The sequence below is a fragment of the Suillus paluster genome, assembly GCF_016628075.1.
Source record: "Suillus paluster strain FC165 chromosome Unknown EDB91scaffold_120, whole genome shotgun sequence".
Classification (NCBI taxonomy): domain Eukaryota; kingdom Fungi; phylum Basidiomycota; class Agaricomycetes; order Boletales; family Suillaceae; genus Suillus; species Suillus paluster.
The window spans coordinates 47,836-67,014 of record NW_024537680.1 but is presented as its reverse complement, the minus strand read 5'-3'; the positions used below and the strand labels follow the sequence as shown (position 1 = coordinate 67,014).

The window sequence follows — 19,179 nt, the reverse complement described above, 5'->3', positions numbered from 1 at the left end:
AGGTGGGCCGATGCAGAACATGTTTCCCGTGCACATCGGTCAGCACATGGCAAACAATGCTGATCATCTCGGCTCGGCCCATGGCCTCCATCTTCACGTCTGGTCGATCGGTGACATGGCGAGAAGACTTCAGGGATTCAATCAACATCATCGATTCCAATTAATTGACAACCATATCACTAATCGATCCAAAAGGCTGAATGCAACTGTAATGTAATCTGATATACCATGACACGGTCGTCTAAGCTGAAACCGAGACATCCCAATCTACATCCTTGTATTTTGCATACTCTGACCAAGGTGTCCCCACAAAATTGTGAAGGCTATCGCACATGAACCATGCCCACACAAACCAATCACCCCTGAATGTGATGCCATGCCTGAAAATGTGTCCAGAGCAGCTGGCCATGGCACCGGAGTTATATCGCAACTGAATGCCGAGATTGGACAGCGTCATGAGGCCATTGCAATAATGGCCGACACTGGTCATGACGTCGAACCCTTCTGGAGTAGATCTAGGATCTTGGTGAAGAGGGCATTGCCTGTTACACATGACAGCTGCGCAGTTGAACACCGAGGCCCAAAGTTGCAGACGAGCATACATGCCATCAAGCTCATTTTCCATAGCCCATCGAGCGAGTTTCATCTGTGTGGTGACCGAAGCCCAATACAACTCCGGGTGCATCACCCGAAGAGCCGCCGAGGCCAGGAGTGCCGATCGCTGCATTAATAATATGACCTTCGGACCACCTTCGCCCTTCAGTGTAGCCGACACCTCCAGGGTGAAGCCACCAGCAGGGGGGAATCCATAAAGCTGACACTGCCGAGTGAGTGTCGGCATCGCACATGAAGAAGCATGTCATACCTCTTGGCCTTGCTGGAACCAGCAAGGGGCTATGTTGATGCATCCTGGGGTTAGCAGGCAGCAATCGCTCATGTGAAAATGACCGGAGAATGTTCTCCAGTTGGACTCTTGTCCACTGGTGATGCTTGTTTTCAGGAGGTAGCCCATCCCGACCATGGCTGCTTCCATCTCGGCCTGTGGGGTTGGTGTAAATGAATGTTCATCACCAGACATAAGTTGATATAAGGAAAAGCAAAACGCTGATGGAGGGATCAGCTACAATAGCATGCCAACCGGTCGACCGACCGAAGAGGCACTCACATCTGCCTCCCATTGAAGGTGCCGGACAAAGCTGGCTTTGTAAGCCTGGCGTCCAGAGGCACATGGCTCCGGTCGCATACAAGCCAGATCGCGGCGAATCACAATGTAGCATACTCCAAGACGTTGGCAGCATCCCACGCAGTAAAAGTCATTGAGTTCATATGTAAAAAGTGTTGTGGAGTTGGACATGATGGGCGGAGCTGGGACTAGTTGAAGTTTTGACCGAAGCAGAATCACAAGTTTTATATGGATCGGCATTGTACTTGTGACTAATCCACTGTGAGGCTTGCCATTGTCCAAATGCATGTGCGTGGACCTCTGTCACTCCGCCACCACTGCCACCCCTTTTGTTCTTTCGAAACTGTCTTGTGCATGCTGTGAGAGTCGGAGATACATCCGAGCCTGGCGCGCTGCATAGCAGCGGTGCCCGACCATGTTGTTTGCATCAGCCTCCTGCAAACGACCGACCCATTGTTGGGATTTGTGAGTAAAGAACTCGACCAGTCCAAATCATTTCCCGACCGACTGAGCAGCAGTTCCTCTGCCCAACGGTCACAGCAGTGCCAGTGTCCGAAGCCAATGGACACGGTAAACTGTCGGATGAACAAATTAGCACCGGACAGGAATAGGTAGGTCGGCGAAGTGCACACATTCATTCATCCAGTCATTGCTTGTGGAATCCCCTTGGACATCAATGGACCAAAACCATGCCAGCAGTGCTATTTCTTTGACCGCGCGCATTCGGGTCTGCCACCACCGTAGTAGCCTTTAAGTCGGCCTTCTCCAACGGCCGATATTTGGTCAATAAATCATCGGCGCTGAGATGGACAAGCTGCTTGCTGGCATTTTGAGTAGATCTGAGTATTCAAGTGAAGAACCTTGTCGACCGAGTGCACGCGAGCCCATGCCCTGGTTGACCGAGCTTGTGACTTTGCCGACCGAACCGTGGTGCGAAAGAGCACGGCCTTGTCGGCCAAGTTGACCCTGATGGCATGCAATGCATCATTTGCTTGGCCTTGTCTTAAGGATATTTCTTGCAACACCAGGTCAGCAACGCCCCACTCGGCACACCTTGTGATGCCGATGTTGGACGGCAATGGAATCACCACAGGTCTCGGGATTGAACTCGACCGGGATATCAAATTCTTCTTCATCTGACCGATCTGGATCGTCAGACGATGAACCCACAGAATCCAAAGCTGCAGTATCCAACATCACAGTCATACCGTCCAACTGGTCATAGCTGTCAAATTGATCGCCTGAGGAATGTACCCGCCACCCTGACAAATTCATCAAGTTGGTCTTGCCATTTGTGGCGACGCCGAGCTGATGGCCAGCTTCTGGGTGTCGGTCGGCCGCTTTCCCAGTTTCTTCACGTCAATCAGGAGGGCTACTTGTGCCTCCTCGAGCGTGATCCCAGAGGCCAGCCATGTTGCCGCACCGCGATGGATCTCGCCGGCGGGCCATTGCGCCTGGCGGTTCAACAGGTGCAACTCTTGCTGTTTTCTTGTCGGTGCTTTGCCAAAGCATATCAGCGTATTGCACATGGTTGTTCTGTTCGCACGTACCTTTGGTCAATTGAATTTCATATATATCCATGGCACCGGGATTATGAAGTCGGTCATCCTGAGCAGCAGCGGCCTCTGCTTCCCATTTGGCAAGGGTGTCGTTGTCGGCGGTCTCGGTCAACCGGTCAAATGCATATCGGCTGTCTTGGACTCCCTGTACAGCTTCCTTGAATTTTCGGCAAAGGAATTTGCCTAGATGCATTGAGATTTAAGCACTCGGTCAAATAATATTGCTCACTCATGCGTATCATCTTCATAAAATTACAGTCGTTCATTTGAAAGTCCAAACACTCCTTTCGGTGAGGGGTGGACATCCCTCTCGCCGACGGCGATATTATGTTCAAAGGCGCCCAAAGGGTCTCCATGATTTCGCCATCGATCCTGGCTGCACCGGTGATGAAGTTGGATGCGTACCGTACGTAGCATTTGTCTTGATGGCCGTGGACATGCCAGAGCCCGATGCCTGGAACAATCTCCATGCCCCATGGAAGGTCAAGATAGGGCGACTCCTCAATCCGCCAGGTTGAGATGCTTGTGGTATTGGCAGTTAATGTCGTAGAATGTCAATGCACTGGTCGATCCCATCGGTGTTGTACCCCAGAGCTTGGCACAGCGCATAATCCATGTTCATCTGTCTTTTGGCTGACCGATGCATCAGCTCAACTCGGCCGACCCAGTATATCGGACGGCGAACCTTTCCCCCTTCTGAAAGTCCACCATTGAATGGGGAACAAAACACCCATGTCTAGCGCAAGCACACCCAGCCTATCCCTGTTGCCTCGAGCTTGTGGCGTGATGCATTTGCCTGGTTGACCGCTCGGTGGTTGTTGCAATCTGATCTCTGCACCGTGTCCTGCGCCTCGGCGAGATGCATTTTGTATTGGGCATCGCCGACCATGAAGCCCAAGCCATCGGTCAATGCCACCTCATCGGTCGGATTGGCCGGATACAAATGTTCAGCCTTGAAATTGCCATCCATGACCAAAGATCTTGAATACAACCATGCAGGGTCGGACCCGTTCCTGTCTGACAAATTGACATTCACCCCGGGCTGTGGACATGCAGGACAGAAGAGTGCGAGCTCCCCTGCCTTTGGCTTTCTCTTCTCATGGCCGAACCCATGCCACTTGAGCTGTTTCACTTGCTTCCACTGCCTACCCACCCTCATCAATTCCCTGTATCGGTCCTGCCGGCCATTGTGAGCGATGCAGCGGAGAACATCAAAGTCACTCACTGGAACCAGATGAGGAAACACGCTGGAAGTAACTCTCCTCAATTTACTGTAGTAGTTCATGGCGGAAGTCCCGCATTCCAGGTTGTCCAACAGGAAGTCATCCAACACCACAAATGTGAATGCCGTCTTCGGCGAAGTGAAAGAAGCTGGGAAGAGGCCCATTTCAAATAGTTGCATGTCAGGGCTTAGTGCGTCGGCTGCACCGACAGAATCTGATCATCAGGGAGTGGAGCCCCAACGTGTCCACCACCATGGTTGTTCTGAGGATCGTTGACCAAGGGTATCCAAGGGCCGTCGGTCAAATGGTCTCCTTCATCATCATCTGTGTCACACCACTCATCCGTGAGACCGGAGCAGGGCTGGCCTGGCATGACCGAGGTGTATTTCCAGGCCAATCTTGGTCAAGGAAGTATCCTCAAAGAATCCCCCGGTCCATTGACTGATCCGATGGAATGGCATATGGCTGTGCGTCGTCCGACAGCAATGAGTACAGAAGAGCAGCTCGGCCACTGCAGCCATGACATCTGTAGACCCCATCCTTTGGACAGACCGAGCAGGTTCTGTTTGAAGGTGGACCCTCTCGCCGAAGGAGCAAGTCCAAGTAGTCGTCGGTCTTGGACTGCCACTCACGCAGATAGTCATTTTGACTCTTGATACTCGGTGTCAGTGAATGTGACAAGGCAAGCGAATGGTGAGCTTGCCATGGACTTGCAAAGCCGACACGGCTCCAAGTTGCATTGGGCGAGGTCATAGTGTTCATAGTCACCCTCCGCATGAAGTCCTCTGGCGGATCCTTGCTTGGTAGGCGATTTTCTGGGGGATGAATGAACCGATTGGGTTCGGTTGGAACGATCGAGCTTTGACAAATCGTCCTTTATCTCCCCTAGATGTTCGTTTGTCCTCCCATTGAACCAAAGAGGATGTTTTCAGGAGGACTCCAGGCCTTTGGCTTTGACTTGACCATGTTCCAAAGTCCTGCTGTGATTGTCTGGATGTGTTGCTGGGAATGGGATGCTTAGACTTTGGGACAGTACCGTGCTTACATGCAACTGCCAAATGCAATGCATCATATGTAATAGTCACTTTGACCTCGCGCGAATCATCAGCAAGGATATTCATGGCACGATGTCAATGGTTTATAGTGATTGTGTATATAATACGTCCAGAGCACTTCAGGACCTCCGACTTCACTCGACATACCCGCCCATGCATCTGCACCACTCGATAAGTCATGTAGCAATGGGGGTCACACTATTCGGTACGATCTAGACCTTACGTGCAATTATTACACTGGTATGTCATTCATCTGAATCATTGCTCACACGACCCTTCCTTCCATTTTCTGTTCCATCAACCATATCAACCCTCTCCTGCATTCAGATTTGCAGGTCCTTTACTCTAAGCTACCTACTGTGACATGGCTCGGACGAAGATAAAGACAGGGGATCAGCCTCGGTTGAATGACCAAGAGACAACCGCTCTGCAGTCCCATGTTGAGGACTGGGAGAAGGCAGATGGGACCTGAACTGACGACAGATCTTTAAAGCAGCTGCCAGGGAGGCCAAACATCAGGAAAATGTGGTAAGGCTATATAGCCACCCATAGCGCTATAGACTGCTATACAGACTCCATAGCCCTATAGCTCATATAGCCAAGTGCCCAATTGTGTAGGCTTACTACACCAGTGTATAGTGCTATATAGCTCTATTTAAGTTGCTATAGCTGGGTGGAACATACCACAACTATTGTAGCTATTATAGCTCAAAACACAAAGCAAAAATTTCTCTTAATAGCTGTTTGTTGCCATGATAGTGTTCTCAAAATTAAAATTAAAAAAAAGCGAAAATTCCAAATTATATTTCAACTACTACAATACATGTAAACTAATAACTACAAAACAGGCAAAAATGCGAAAATTACAGGAGGAAGAGGCAAGAGAACTAGAAGGAAGAATCAGAGAGGAAAGAACTTACCAAATAGTGAAAATTGCGAAAATTCTTGAGGGAAGAGGAGGGAAGGGAGCTAGAAGGAGAGGATTAGACAGGAGGAAGTGAGAGTCAGAGAAAAGACTTGCCAAATGGTCAAAAATGCGAAAATAGTTGGGGGGAGGAGGAGCAGGAGGGAAGAGAGCTAGAAGGAGAGGGTTAGAAAAAAGATTAGTCAAATAGTCAAAAATGCGAAAATTATGGAGGGAGACTTACCAGAGTTCAAAGCACCAGCACCAGTACCAGCACCAACAACATCAACACCAAGAGAAGGATAGAGAAGCAAGAAGAAGAGAAGAGAGGCAAAAACTCGAAAATTGTAAGAGAAATATGGAAGATAATCTAATGAGGGGGCAGTGGGGGGGGAAGGAAAGAATGGGAAAAGACTTGTTGGTTGACCGCATTTTTGCTTACATAAGCAGTGCCAAACAAAGCCACAACACAAGACTTGGTGAATTTTCGAGTTTTTGCTTATTAGGACTAGGATTATGACAGTAAGAAAAAGACAATGAAATTGACTGTTAGCATTAGGATTTTGAATACACATAAGGTGAATTTTCGCATTTTTGCTTACATAAATAAGGTGTACCTTAACACTTTTGAACCCTTCAATTCCAAGTATTTTCCTTATAACTCACTAAGATCTTGACCTATTGAAGTCATTAGACTATGGATAGACTTCCCTTGACAAGGACTACAACTTTGATTTAATCGAAAAAGGTTCCCACGGTCAAGTTGCTTTCTTGAACCCTTCGATTTCAAGTATTTTCCTTGTAACTCACTAGGATCTTAACCTATTGAAGTCATTAGACTATGGATAGACTTCCCTTGACAAGGAGTACAACTTTGGTTTTCATCGAAAAAAGTTCCCACGGTCTACTGGGGTCTATAGTTGTTGAAATGTTTTACTTCTAAATACACTTACCAAACTTTATGGTAATATAGACTTTCATGATGTCTATACTGGTCTATAGTGCTGTGATAGCTTGCGATAGACTGTATAGAGCTGTGGTGTGCTATCGGGGCTATATAGAGGATGGTCCTCTATATAGAGATACAGTTTTTCCTGATGAACTCTTTGCTCCAAAGATGGACAAAGAGCTCTTGAAGCAACGAAAAGAGGTAAGTGTTTCAGCTGTGATGTCGGGTCATGCTGCATTGCAGTGATGGTGGACAGAAATACAGGCAGTGGTTCCACAATCACAAGAAAAAACTTTATGGTAATATATAGACTTTCATGATGTCTATACTGGTCTATAGTGCTGTGATAGCTTGCGATAGACTGTATAGAGCTGTGGTGTGCTATCGGGGCTATATAGAGGATGGTCCTCTATATAGAGATATAGTTTTTCCTGATGTGATAGCATCGGGTATCCCTTCCCATGGGCCCACATGGTGGCTTCACACCTAGCATTGGCCGACTGATGTGCACAGGCAACGTATTTGACATAGGCCAACCAATAAGTACAGGAAATGTATTCCATGTGGGCCGACTGATACGCACAGGCAACGTATTCCACATGGGCCGACAGATGCGCACAGGCTACGTATTTTACATGGGCCGTCTGATAAGCACTGGAAATGTGTTCCATACCGGCCGACAGATGCGCACAGGCAATGTATTCCACATGGGCCAACCAATATACACAGGCAACATATTTTACATGGGCCGACCGATAAGCACAGGAAATGTATTCCATACCAGCCGACCGATGCGCACAGGCAATGTATTCCACATGGGCCAACCAATATGCACAGGCAACATATTTTACATGGGCTGACCGATAAGCACTGGAAACGTATTCCATACCAGCCGACCGATGCGCACAGGCAACCAATTCCATGTCGGCCAACCGATATGCACAGACAACCTTTTCCACATGGGCTGACCGATATACAAGAAATGTATTCCATACCGGCCGACCGATGCATACAGGCAACCTATTCCATGTCGGCCAACCGATACGCACATGCAACCTATTCTACATGGGCCCGCCTGATCTAATACAGACCATCAGCCGGTCGATGGCCACAGCCAACAAGCTCCATGGGCCTGCCTGATAGCATCGGGAATTTCTCCCCATGGGCCCACATGATGGCTTCACACCCATCATTGGCCTACCAATATACACAGAGGATGCATACAATTGGCCGACCGATACACACAGGCACTATGTTCTACATGGGCCCAGCTGACAGCATCAGAGACTCCTCCACCACCATTTGCCCACCAATATACCGAACCCATGGGGCCATATGATGTTCATGGCCACCGGCCAACATGTTAATATCAACCATCATTACTTATGGGCCCAGCTGTTGAAATCGGGTCTCAGTAAGCCTGCCGGCCGAACGTTATGCACAGGCAAAACCATTTGATCGGCCGATGTCCGCTGGCCTGTATGGAACAGCATATTTTCAACCTCAGCTGCCTGTATAATACAGACTATGTGACTGAATGGGCTCGTCAGCGAAAATTACTAATCATGCATGCACACCCCTCAGACATTCGCTCTCTAGGTTAGTTTCTCTCCTGCCTTTACTCCCAGCAAATCCCATCCCAATCATCAAACACACTGCTCAAGTATCTAACCAGGCATGTTGGATCACTCATACCAATGCATGAGAGGTATGATACATTGTTACTCGTATGTATATAACTAATCTGACTTTGTCTTTGTAACATGACCAAATAGAGAGCGAAAAGGTGTGCATGAGGCGATCAATCGTTGGATCGAGGCCTTGGCAAGAGAAAAGCGGTGTGAGGCGAGTGTGGTGTTGGCAGCCCGGATGGGAGAGAAGAGTTATTTCGGGGGCTGTGTGTGGCATTTATCAACAATGTTCTTAATCCCCGACGTTCATCAGGAAATGTGCAGAGGGGCCTGGATGGCCTGGAGAGTCTGGCTCCAGGCTATCAGGTGACCAGATTCGAGCCTGGGTCCACATGAATCTGCCATGACCAGATTGGCATGACTGGTACCAGATCACCACCAGATAGCTTACAGGTCCTTGACAGATGGCTTACAGATCACAACCAGGCATGGAACAGACATGATGAAAGCACCAGAATTGATCACATTCATTAGCGAAAAATGTAGTATAATACTAGTGTAAGCGCTGGTCAAAGACACAAGGCACTTTGAAAATAATTAGACCAGTAAACTCGTGACTCGGTAAGACTCACTAGCCTAAGAATTCTCTTCGTCATTGTCCGAGAGGAGAATGGCATTACGAACATCCATGGAATTGTCATCCGAGGCAACATGGACATGACGGACAAGAGAGTCTTCACCTACAAGCTCCCACATCCCATCCACAATCTGATCCCACTTTTTATCTGGGAGTTGAGCCATCTGCAGGGAGTACTGCATAGCGACACTGCCCCATGCTGCATTGAAGGAGAGGTTTTTCATGGGCTGGGAAGGGAGACCGGCACGCTTCGCGTCCTTGGCAGCTTCTTTCGCAGAATCCCCATCTTTGTACAAAAATAGCGCGCAGTGCGCCTGCAAAATGGAGGTTAGTAGGACTTTACTAGTAACCACTGAGAATTTCGGACTCACCGCAGCTGCACAAACCCCTAATGCACCTGCAGGTTTCCCAAATGCTTGAAACAATGTTCCACAACGCCTCGCATGTGCCGCAAGTAACTCCAGGAGCACGGGAGCCAACCACGATCCTTTCAGACCCTGTGGTGGCACCGTCACAGTGAGGACCAATAATGATTGTAAGTGACGCTGACATACCTCATGATCAGCATAAATGAATGGCACGCGTTTTTGACCATCTATTTTTTGAGGCAGGCGATCTTGGACGAATTTGATACGAGCATTGGTGTCGAGTTGATATTCTGCTTTTTTGAGTTCACGTTCGAGAATCTTGATGGCATTTTTCCCAAGCATACTCCACCACTCATTCAGCCGGTCCATTGCCTCAAAGCCAAAGTTATGGCATCAGCATTCGAGGCACCCAAACTAGTACACCGTGACATACCACTTTTTTGATAGCAGGACACTTCGCAACATCGACCTTGTTGTGCGCGAAGAGAACATCCCACAGTTCCTGCAGCTTGCCAGAGACCTCTGGGTGTTCATTCGTACTGAAGGGATCAGTAGTCGTCCCAGCCCAATCGATCAGCGCACAGATCAATTGAGCCCATATCTCGTTGTCCTTCTTATCGACAAAAGGTAGGTCTTCGAGCTTTAACTTTTTGAGTGGCTTTGATTTATCTTCTGAGCGTCTTATTTCTTCCACCACAGCATCATCAGCTCCCTTTCGCGTCAACGTCAAGCCCATCTGAATACAACAGACTTGTCAGTAAACACTCGTGTAAGCAGCAGTTGGGTACATTAGCAGTGACTCGCGCTGACTTCGTTCCCATGGCACCGATTTTCTTTGGCAGTTTGGGGTTGCTGCCCTTATGCTTTTGAGTCGCAGCCAGTGACTCTGGTGTCTCATCGTGGTCAAACTCTCCGTCTCCGTCTTCTTCAAATGTCGGTGTGGTTGCACGACTCATAGTGCTGCGTGATGATGCACCCGACATTGAACGGGAACGTGTCTCCGAGGCTGCAGGTACGAGTTCTTCATCCGAAACTCTAATTGAACTGTACCTCACCGATTTTGTTGTCATCCCCACGATTTTCTTCTGTCCGATATCAATTTAAATCACATTTACTCACTTTCTCTTTTGATGCAGTGTGTTTCTTACCCTTCTGAGCCTTACGGACTTCTTCTTCGACACTACTACTGCCGTCATGCTCCTCAGGCTCGCCATCCTCGCTATCATCACCAGTCTCCCCCTTGAAGCTTTGGGACTCCGAGCCAGATGGCTGAAAAGCTTCATCTGAATCTGGATCCTCATCATTGCTAGCAGCTGTTTTGAATCAGGTAAGCTTTCTATCTCATGTTTGACTGACTTGGATAGCAACTTGACCTTTTGCAACAGAATAGTAACCCGATGTGTTTGCCTGTGGGCGATAGGGTGGGGTATCTTTGCCATAATTGCAATCGTCTCTTTTTAGTGAGTCTTCCATCGCAGCAATGTGTTTGATGCCATCTTCATGTTCCTTCTCTACTTTAGCTGCTTCTTCCTGGTTTTTTTCTGCTGCTGCTGCATCTTGGGCTCGCTTTTGTGCTGGTGTCTGGCGCTTGGTTTTACCCTCGAGTAGAACTTTGGCGGGGTGAGTATTTGCATTTGAGCGATTTGGCCAAGCCATCATGATGAAGAAGAAGAGAAAGAGGTGAAGGATTAAGGCTTGTTGGAGATCCGCTGTCAAAAAATTTCCAAGGTTTGTTTCCAGCAAACAAACTGTCTTACCTTACCAATATCTTGCGCCTGACTTGTCACTCAGGTCCATCCCAATACCATTATGCTGAGCCGACTTGCATGTTCATTTGCGGGGTGTCCTGAAACCTTCAAATCTCAATGTGGACGGACAAAGCACATTCGAACCTATCATGGTTCTGTTGATGCCATCCCCGATCCAACCACTGCTGACTCAAACCCTCATTCCGACTCGGACCCCCAAGATTTCAATTTCAATTTCGACTGTGACCTCATCAGTGATGACTATTTCGCTGATCACAATGATCACGATCCTCACTCAGAAGGACACTCCAATCCACATCAATCACAGTACATACCTCACCCACATCTCCGTGGTAAGTCAAATACAATCACAAAAAGATGAGTAAACTTGAACTCTCTCTAGGTGATCCTTGTGACCTTGAAGGCAACCCTCTTCCTCCAAATGCCCCCAAGCCTGCTCGCTATGTAGGCCCTCAAGACAGCTGGGCACCCTTTGGCGATCAAGCTGAATACTTACTCGCGGACTTCTTGTTCTGAAAAGAGGAGATGTCTGCCCCCAACATTGATTTTCTGATGGAGTTATGGGCATTCAAAGCGGCCAAGTACGAAGAGGACAGCCCATTCAAATCTCACTGTGATGTATATGCCACAATCGATGCGATCCGTGCGGGTGACGTGCCTTGGCAATGTTTCTCTGTATCACTGCAACATGACCTTGACTCCGACATGCCCCGGTGGCAACAGACTGATTATCAAGTATGGTATCGAGATCCCGATGCCATCATACAGGCCATGCTGGCAAATCCTGACTTTGATGAGCAGTTTGATTATACCCCATATGTTCATTATGACCAGTCGGGGAAGCGGTGTTGGAAGGATTTCATGTCTGGCAACTATGCGTGGCGCAAGGCCGTGAGTATCCTGACTTATAATCTTCACAAATATCTCACTGACATTGGCACTTGCAGGACACCATATATGAGAATGACCCATCAACGGAAGGATCCATGTATGTTGGAGTCATCCTTGGAAGCGACAAGACAATGGTATCCATTGCCACTGGTCATGTTGAGTATCATCCATTGTATTTGTCGATCGGAAATCCACACAATTGTGTCAGGCGAGCTCACCGTAACGCAGTCACTCCCATCGGGTTTCTTGCCATTCCAAAGGGTATATGACATAGTACTATTAGGTGCCTTCTTGACACTATTTTTCAGCTGATCGCAAATATGATAATGACGTTCAATTTCGAACCTTCAAGTGCCAGCTTTATCATTCATCCCTGGCAGCCATCCTTAAGTCACTTGAAGGTCCAATGACGAAGCCGATTGTCCGTCGATGCCCCGATGGACATTTTCGTCGAGTCATCTATGACTTGGCAGCTTTTATTGCCGACTATCCTGAACAAGTGATGCTTGCTGGAATTGTGCAAAATTGGTGTGCGAAGTAAGTGGACTGCGGATTTGACTTGGATAGCTTTGTTTGACTTACACTTGGTTACAGGTGCACTGCACTGCCTGAGGATCTCAATGGGAGCACTGCCGAGCGTCGTACTCAAGAATATACCAATGCGCTAGTCGAAACTTTCAATTCGGATGCGTTGTGGGATCAGTATGGGATAGATGATGATATTGTGGTAAGTCTTGTTAAACTTGAACATTTGCATGCGTGTTTGATCAAAATGGACCTTTAGCCTTTTACAAACGATTTTCCACATGCCGATATACATGAAATGCTGTCACCAGACCTCCTTCATCAAGTTATCAAGGGATGCTTCAAGGATCATCTGGTTACTTGGACGGGCGAGTATCTGAAGGAAGTCCATGGTGAGGCACGTGCCAATGAGATCATTGATGATATAGATCACCAGTGCGTCATACTTCTTGCAGCTGCGAGAGTTGTACTGATCCTCTTGATGTTGACTTGCAGAATTGCTGCAACACCAGCATTCCCTGGCCTGCGAAGGTTTCCCGAAGGTCGCCGCTTCAAACAATGGACCGGGGATGACTCGAAGGCATTAATGAAGGTAAATACTCATCACGTCTTACTCTGGTCGAAATCTAAATCACTCGCACTTGTACACTGACAGGTATACATCCCTGCAATTGTGGAGTATGTTCCTCCCCAGCTTGTTGCATGCCTCAGCGCATTCCTGAATTTTTGCTACCTTGTACGACGGTCCGAACTTGGAGAAGACTCTTTGGCCGAAATAAAACAGGCCCTACACCATTTTCATGAGGCCCGTGAGATTTTTCGTGACTCTGGGGTCCGGCCAAAGGGTTTCACACTGCCACATCAGCATTCAATGGTACACTATATCTGTCTGATTCAAGAATTCGGTGCTCCGAATGGCCTATGCTCCTCAATCACCGAGTCTCACCATATCACGGCAGTCAAGAAGCCATGGCGTCGATCGAATCAGTATGATGCGCTTGGGCAGATGCTGCTCACAAACCAGCGTCTTGACAAGCTCATGGCTGCATATGTTGACTTTGTGGCATGAGGACTTCTGCCAGCCTCACATGCACCCCCACCCAGGCGCGGCCTTGACTTCATGGATGAGGGTATCGAGAATGGTGCACCAGACATTGAAAGAGTCCAAGGATCAGTTGTTTTGGCACGCAGCCCTCGTACGTTGTTCTTCAGTATATCTGAATACAGCAATACTAATTACATCTGCAAACATCCAGAACGTGGCTATCCTCGGACACTCAAGACACTCGCAGCACATCTCCAGCAGCCCAACCTTCCTTTACTTGCTCGCGAGTTCCTTTCCAGCCAATTGAACCCTGGAGCAGCTCTGATCGACTGGAACGACTTACCACGGATCGACGGTCCAATTGCTGTGTTTCATTCTGCCGTGGCTACTTTCTCGGCATCCAGTGATGTCTCTGGGACCCACGGCATGCATTGGGAGTTGATTTGTTGCACTCCATTGTGGCGTCGCAAGCATCCACATCATGATTGTGTCTTTGTGGTTGAAGACCAGGAAAAGGCTGGAATGAGGGGTATGATTATTGGGAGGGTCAAGCTATTTTTTTCGTTTGCTTTTAAGGGTGTGACATACCCTTGTGCATTGATTGACAGGTTTTCACGGATGGGGAGAGGCCCAGATTCGATTACGGGCATGTGGAAGGTGAAGCCTGAGGTGTTCGGGCAGCATAGGACTCGTGTTCAGTCTGTCGAGCATGTTGACACAATCCTTCGAAGTGCTCATCTCATCCCCGTCTTTGGCAGCGGTCCCCTCCCCGATGGTTTTCATTTTGCTCATTCTCTTGACGTGTTCAATTCTTACTATGTAAATAAGTATGCAGATCATCATGCACATGAAATTGTGTTCTGAGTATACATGGTATATCTAAGCACGTGGCAATTTTTTCAGCTCTTCTAATTGAACCTTACATTCAGCATCACAGCGAGCTCGCTCAGCATTCCAGCGTGCTTCAATGAGCCCTTCAAGGTAGTCAGCAGGGACTGCGAGAGTTTCAACTTGGGGGCTCGGGGATTCAGGTGTCTTTCGCTTGTTGAGTATTTCAAGATATTCGGGTGCTGTGCGCAGTGGTGAATGATATGGTCTGCTATTGGGAGATGAGAGGTAGAGCCTCGTACTGTATTCGAAAGGGTCATTGGGATCATTACAGAGTTTGAGACACCAGAAAAGATGACTGGTGAAAGGTAAGTCACAACATGGTGTTTTGAAGAACTCGGAGTTGACTCACAGTTTTTTTTTGCAAGGGGCATGTCCTTCTGTGTTGGGGCCTTCCTCATCATCTGAGAGTATGCCTGATTTGGTTGGACTCGGAGTTGGGGGTTCAGAGCGCAAGCTAGTAGTATACACATGCCAGTGTCAGTAGTGATGTGCCGGGCCAGGCCCTCCCCAGGCCAGGCCAAGCCAGGCCTGCACTGCCGGCTTGCGAGGGCCTGGGGCCTGGCCTGAGGTATTGCCAGGCCCGAGCCCTGGGCCTGAGCCCCGGCTTTCCAAAAGTAGAACATACAGCGGCAAGATTAGAAAGTGTATAGTTTAATTTTTTCTCAAACGGGCAAGTCCATTCCTCAACTGCGGTCAACACTCACAGTGTTCTCACAGACATGCCCACTGTTGTATCAGATGATGAATCATCCGTGCGTGTTATTTCTCGCCCACATCGACCTATCACCCTTTCCTCATGGCTCACCGACTCCAACAACAACGCCACACCGGAACTTTCCATCCACAAGCCTCCGCCATCTACATTTTTACCCCCTCACACGATTTTGAAACCAACACAAGGCAGCAACAAACGGAGCGCCAAGGAAGCGCTGAGTGTGCTATCAGATGGCACGGATGATGAGATCGAGGCAATCGGACCACAAAAAGGTATGTATATCTTCAGTTTTCATTATGTATGTTTTCAATGATCTCTCGTAGGCAAGCGCTTGCGTCGCGTGGATGACATCGACAGTCTGGATTTCATAGGTACGTTCATTTACTATTGGTCAATGTAATTACTCATTGATTGTACACTCAGATGATGGACCCATGCACTCAGACGACGGACTTGATGACTTAGGTCCTTGTGCACGTAAGTTTTCAATCACTTATTCGTCGCTACTACTCGCTACTAATGGCCACATCCATACAGAAACTCCCGATGCCGACGTGCCCGATGTCGACGTGTCAAACAGCCAAGTCACTACAGGCACAATTGACGGTACGTGTTAGCTGTTTCATATCTAGAGACATATCTAATACTAAATAACAGGTGGTACGAGCACACGAGATGTGACACCTATTGACGACGGGGCTTTTTTGAAAGATGTTGATGTCCAGGATGTATCTCAGCCTGCCACAGCTAGTCGCAAGGACAAAGGCTGCGATGTCAGCACATTTTTTGGCAAGTCTTACCCACACAAATCAAAGGATGGGAAAACTCGCAATGTGCGGGACTGTATTTCATGCAAGTGAGTACTTGCTGTGCACATCATACTTTCTTGTTTGCTCATATGTTGCAGGAAAAGCGGACATCCACACCAGATTGTTAGCGACACTTCAACTTGTCGCCGTCATCTTGCATACTTACATGCAGTACGTGATTCAAATCTTTCTGTTCCTTCGATGTCTCATTTCAACAACACGCTAGCATGCATATCGTACATGGTGCGAGACAAACAAGTTCCTCTCGATGCTACCAAAAGATGTTAAGGACCGGAAGAATGTTGCCGCCGTCATGAATGCAAAGTAGGGGAATCTCGATGGTCATCTCCGTGACATCCAGCCCACCGAACGGGTTCTTCCATACTCTGACAAACTCTTTCGTGAGGCTGCCATCGAATGGCTGGCATCTACCAACCAGGTATGTTTGTTTCTGGAGACGAGACATGCCATTACTGATAGAATTTTCAGCCCATTCAAGCGGTCGACCATCCGAGCTTCAAGAAGATGATCGATGTTGCTTCATGTGCAACAACGGGTGTCATCGTGCCCAACTGAAAGACAACTTGACGTGAGATTATTGACATGTTCAAGCAGCAGATGTCGAAATTAAAGGAATGGCTCAATGTATGTTTCGTCAACAGGTTGAATTCAAGTGCTGATGTCTTGCAGAGTAAGGTTGTGACAGGTGCCGTCGATCTGACATGTGATGCATGGCAGGCTGAGAATGTCGAGGCCTATTTTGCTGTCACTGGACATTGGATTGAGGAGCCATCTGTTGGTGTATGGGAAGTTCAGAGTGCTGTCATTGGGTTCACCCTGCTCAACAATGCTCATAATGGTGTACGACTGGGCCAGACATTGTTCAAGGTTGTCGATCAAGTGGGAATTTCACACAAGGTTTATCATTTTGATGCACAATTATCAGTATTTACATGATAACAGGTTGGCTATGTCACATGCGACAATGCTTCGAACAACAATACAATGCTTGACGAGTTTGCTCTTCAACTCAAGACTCGCAGTGGCAAGACTTTCATACCAAAGAAACACCGCATCAGGTGCGCTTTTTGCTGTGTATTCTATCCAGATATTCAAGTGGTGACAGGTGTCTTGCGCATGTGATCCATCTCGCCACTCGTGCCCTGATCTCGACATATAGCAAGGCTGCATATTATGATCCTGCAGAAGGTGAACTTGCAGTTCATGTTGAGGATGGCCGACGGGACGAGGTAGGTCTTGTCCATGCAATTTCTGTCAAGGTAATATACTATCCTTTGCTGACTACCTCAAGACTGACAATGTTCTAGGAGCGTTCCTCTGCTTCTCGGAAGCAACTTTTTAAAGATATTCAGACACGTCCACCAAATGAGGGTGTTACCCCACTTCAACTTCTTCTCAACATGCCTGTTCGTTGGTCATCCACATATGTGATGCTTGACCGAGCCGAGAAGAAGAAGCAAGTGAGTGTATTGACCTCTTGTTTTGAACCAATATTAAAATCATGTCATTAAGTTTGTTGATATCTTTGTTTACTGAACTTGGAAAGAAGGAGCCCAACCTTGTGAAGTGGGCGAAGATTGATGAACTCAAGCTTGAGCCTGATGAATGGGAACGAGTCAAATTATTTGTAAACTTACTGGCGGTTTGTCCCTTTATTGTTCCTTGTCTTCGCAACTAATTCATCGAGTTGAACAGCATGCAGATAATGCACAACAAGCCTTCTCTTCTGACACTGGACCTTCCCTTCATCTTGCCCTCCCAGCTCTAGAAGGTCTTCACAAGGCCTGGACCTCTCGTTCGAACAGCCCAAAATATTCTCCCTTTCATGCTGGACTTGCAGCTGCTACTAACAAGATCCAGGAGTATTATGAGAAATCTGCAGAATGTGATGCCTATATTATTGGCATGAGTATGTGATTATTTTCTATTTTCTGTTGCTTCTGCTCATACATGTTCAGTACTTGACTCAAACCACAAAGATGGTCATTTTAAGCGATTCTGGGGCAAGGCTTTACACCAGGAGGCTCTTGAGCATGCCATAAAGATTGTAAGTTTTCGGCTTGTAGCCTTCCAAGTCCAATCTAACATATTGGTAGTTTAAGGAACGCCATATTCAGATCTTCAGAGAGACAGAGGCTCCAATATCACCCAAGATAGGGTCAGGAAAGTTGGCCAATGTCCTTCGGGAGCTGTCAAGTGATGAGGACAGTGATGGTGAGTATGAGACTGAGGACCCTATTGATCCAAAGGAGCCTTGGATGCGAGAGTTCAATCTCTATCTCAACACCACTGAAACTGTACCTAAAGACATGTCTATTGTCCAGTGGTGGGGGGTATGTGTTCAATTCTATATATGATGACTTACTGAACCACTGTTGAACAGATTAATGCTCAGCGTTATCCTGTCTGGGCCTCATTGGCTCGTGACTATCTCTGCATTATGGCCTCTTCAGGTTTCAAGTGAACGAGCCTTTTCTGCAGCTGGGATGACAATTACGAAGCGTCATAATCTCTTGAAGGCTGATGTGGTCGAGGCCCTTCAAGTTCTTCGCTTTATGTTTCAGCGTGAATTGATCTTTCGTGAGGCTGCTCCAACTTCTGTTCTGGAGGCTGAGTTGGAGAAGGAACTGGTTGGAGAGGGTGGTGATGGGAATATCTTGATGTCAGAGGAAGAAAATTAAATCTGTTATGCAGTACAATAGGCACAATATAGCTTTTGGCACATTTTGGTATTAGAAGCCCTGGCCCAGGCCCAAGCCAGGCCTAGGCCCTTGGGGTGGGCCTGGCCTGAGTTTTCACCAGGCCCGAGCCCTCTGAAGCCAGGCCCAGCACATCACTAAGTGTCAGTAGCCCTAGTAGTAATAGTATTAGTAGCCTAATAATGAATTTGCTTACCGTTGAACTCCAACATGTTTGGGTGTTGTAGGGATGGAATCACGAGCCGAAGATTCGAGTGACATTATGGAAAATGTATGGTACACTGGTATAGTATGAGTAAGAGGTC

General features: G+C 47.7%; 4 protein-coding genes across 4 annotated transcripts; 1 reads left to right on the top strand and 3 right to left on the bottom strand.

Moving 5' to 3' along the window:
- Window positions 1-241: 241 nt before the first annotated feature.
- EDB91DRAFT_1062413 (uncharacterized protein) lies at window positions 242-841 on the bottom strand (the record flags this gene model as incomplete). Its single annotated transcript, XM_041314523.1, has 1 exon — window positions 242-841. One exon carries the CDS (start codon window positions 839-841, stop codon window positions 242-244), a length of 600 nt encoding a protein of 199 aa, XP_041170795.1.
- Window positions 842-2,457: 1,616 nt separating this feature from the next.
- EDB91DRAFT_1254899 (uncharacterized protein) lies at window positions 2,458-4,338 on the bottom strand (the record flags this gene model as incomplete). The annotated part of the gene is made up of 8 exons (XM_041323879.1): window positions 2,458-2,681; window positions 2,734-2,925; window positions 2,972-3,264; window positions 3,306-3,375; window positions 3,428-3,438; window positions 3,492-3,919; window positions 3,968-4,164; window positions 4,218-4,338. 8 exons carry the CDS (start codon window positions 4,336-4,338, stop codon window positions 2,458-2,460), a joined length of 1,536 nt encoding a protein of 511 aa, XP_041170794.1.
- A 4,802-nt stretch (window positions 4,339-9,140) lies between these two features.
- EDB91DRAFT_1087221 (uncharacterized protein) lies at window positions 9,141-11,168 on the bottom strand (the record flags this gene model as incomplete). The annotated part of the gene is made up of 7 exons (XM_041316179.1): window positions 9,141-9,455; window positions 9,513-9,638; window positions 9,696-9,881; window positions 9,943-10,245; window positions 10,298-10,594; window positions 10,629-10,822; window positions 10,883-11,168. 7 exons carry the CDS (start codon window positions 11,166-11,168, stop codon window positions 9,141-9,143), a joined length of 1,707 nt encoding a protein of 568 aa, XP_041170793.1.
- A 150-nt stretch (window positions 11,169-11,318) lies between these two features.
- On the top strand, window positions 11,319-14,603 carry EDB91DRAFT_1239889 (uncharacterized protein; the record flags this gene model as incomplete). Its single annotated transcript, XM_041321920.1, has 10 exons — window positions 11,319-11,610; window positions 11,799-12,169; window positions 12,226-12,430; window positions 12,478-12,706; window positions 12,764-12,896; window positions 12,954-13,129; window positions 13,190-13,286; window positions 13,350-13,754; window positions 13,824-13,890; window positions 13,951-14,603. 10 exons carry the CDS (start codon window positions 11,319-11,321, stop codon window positions 14,601-14,603), a joined length of 2,628 nt encoding a protein of 875 aa, XP_041170792.1.
- Between the last annotated feature and the right edge of the window lie 4,576 nt (window positions 14,604-19,179).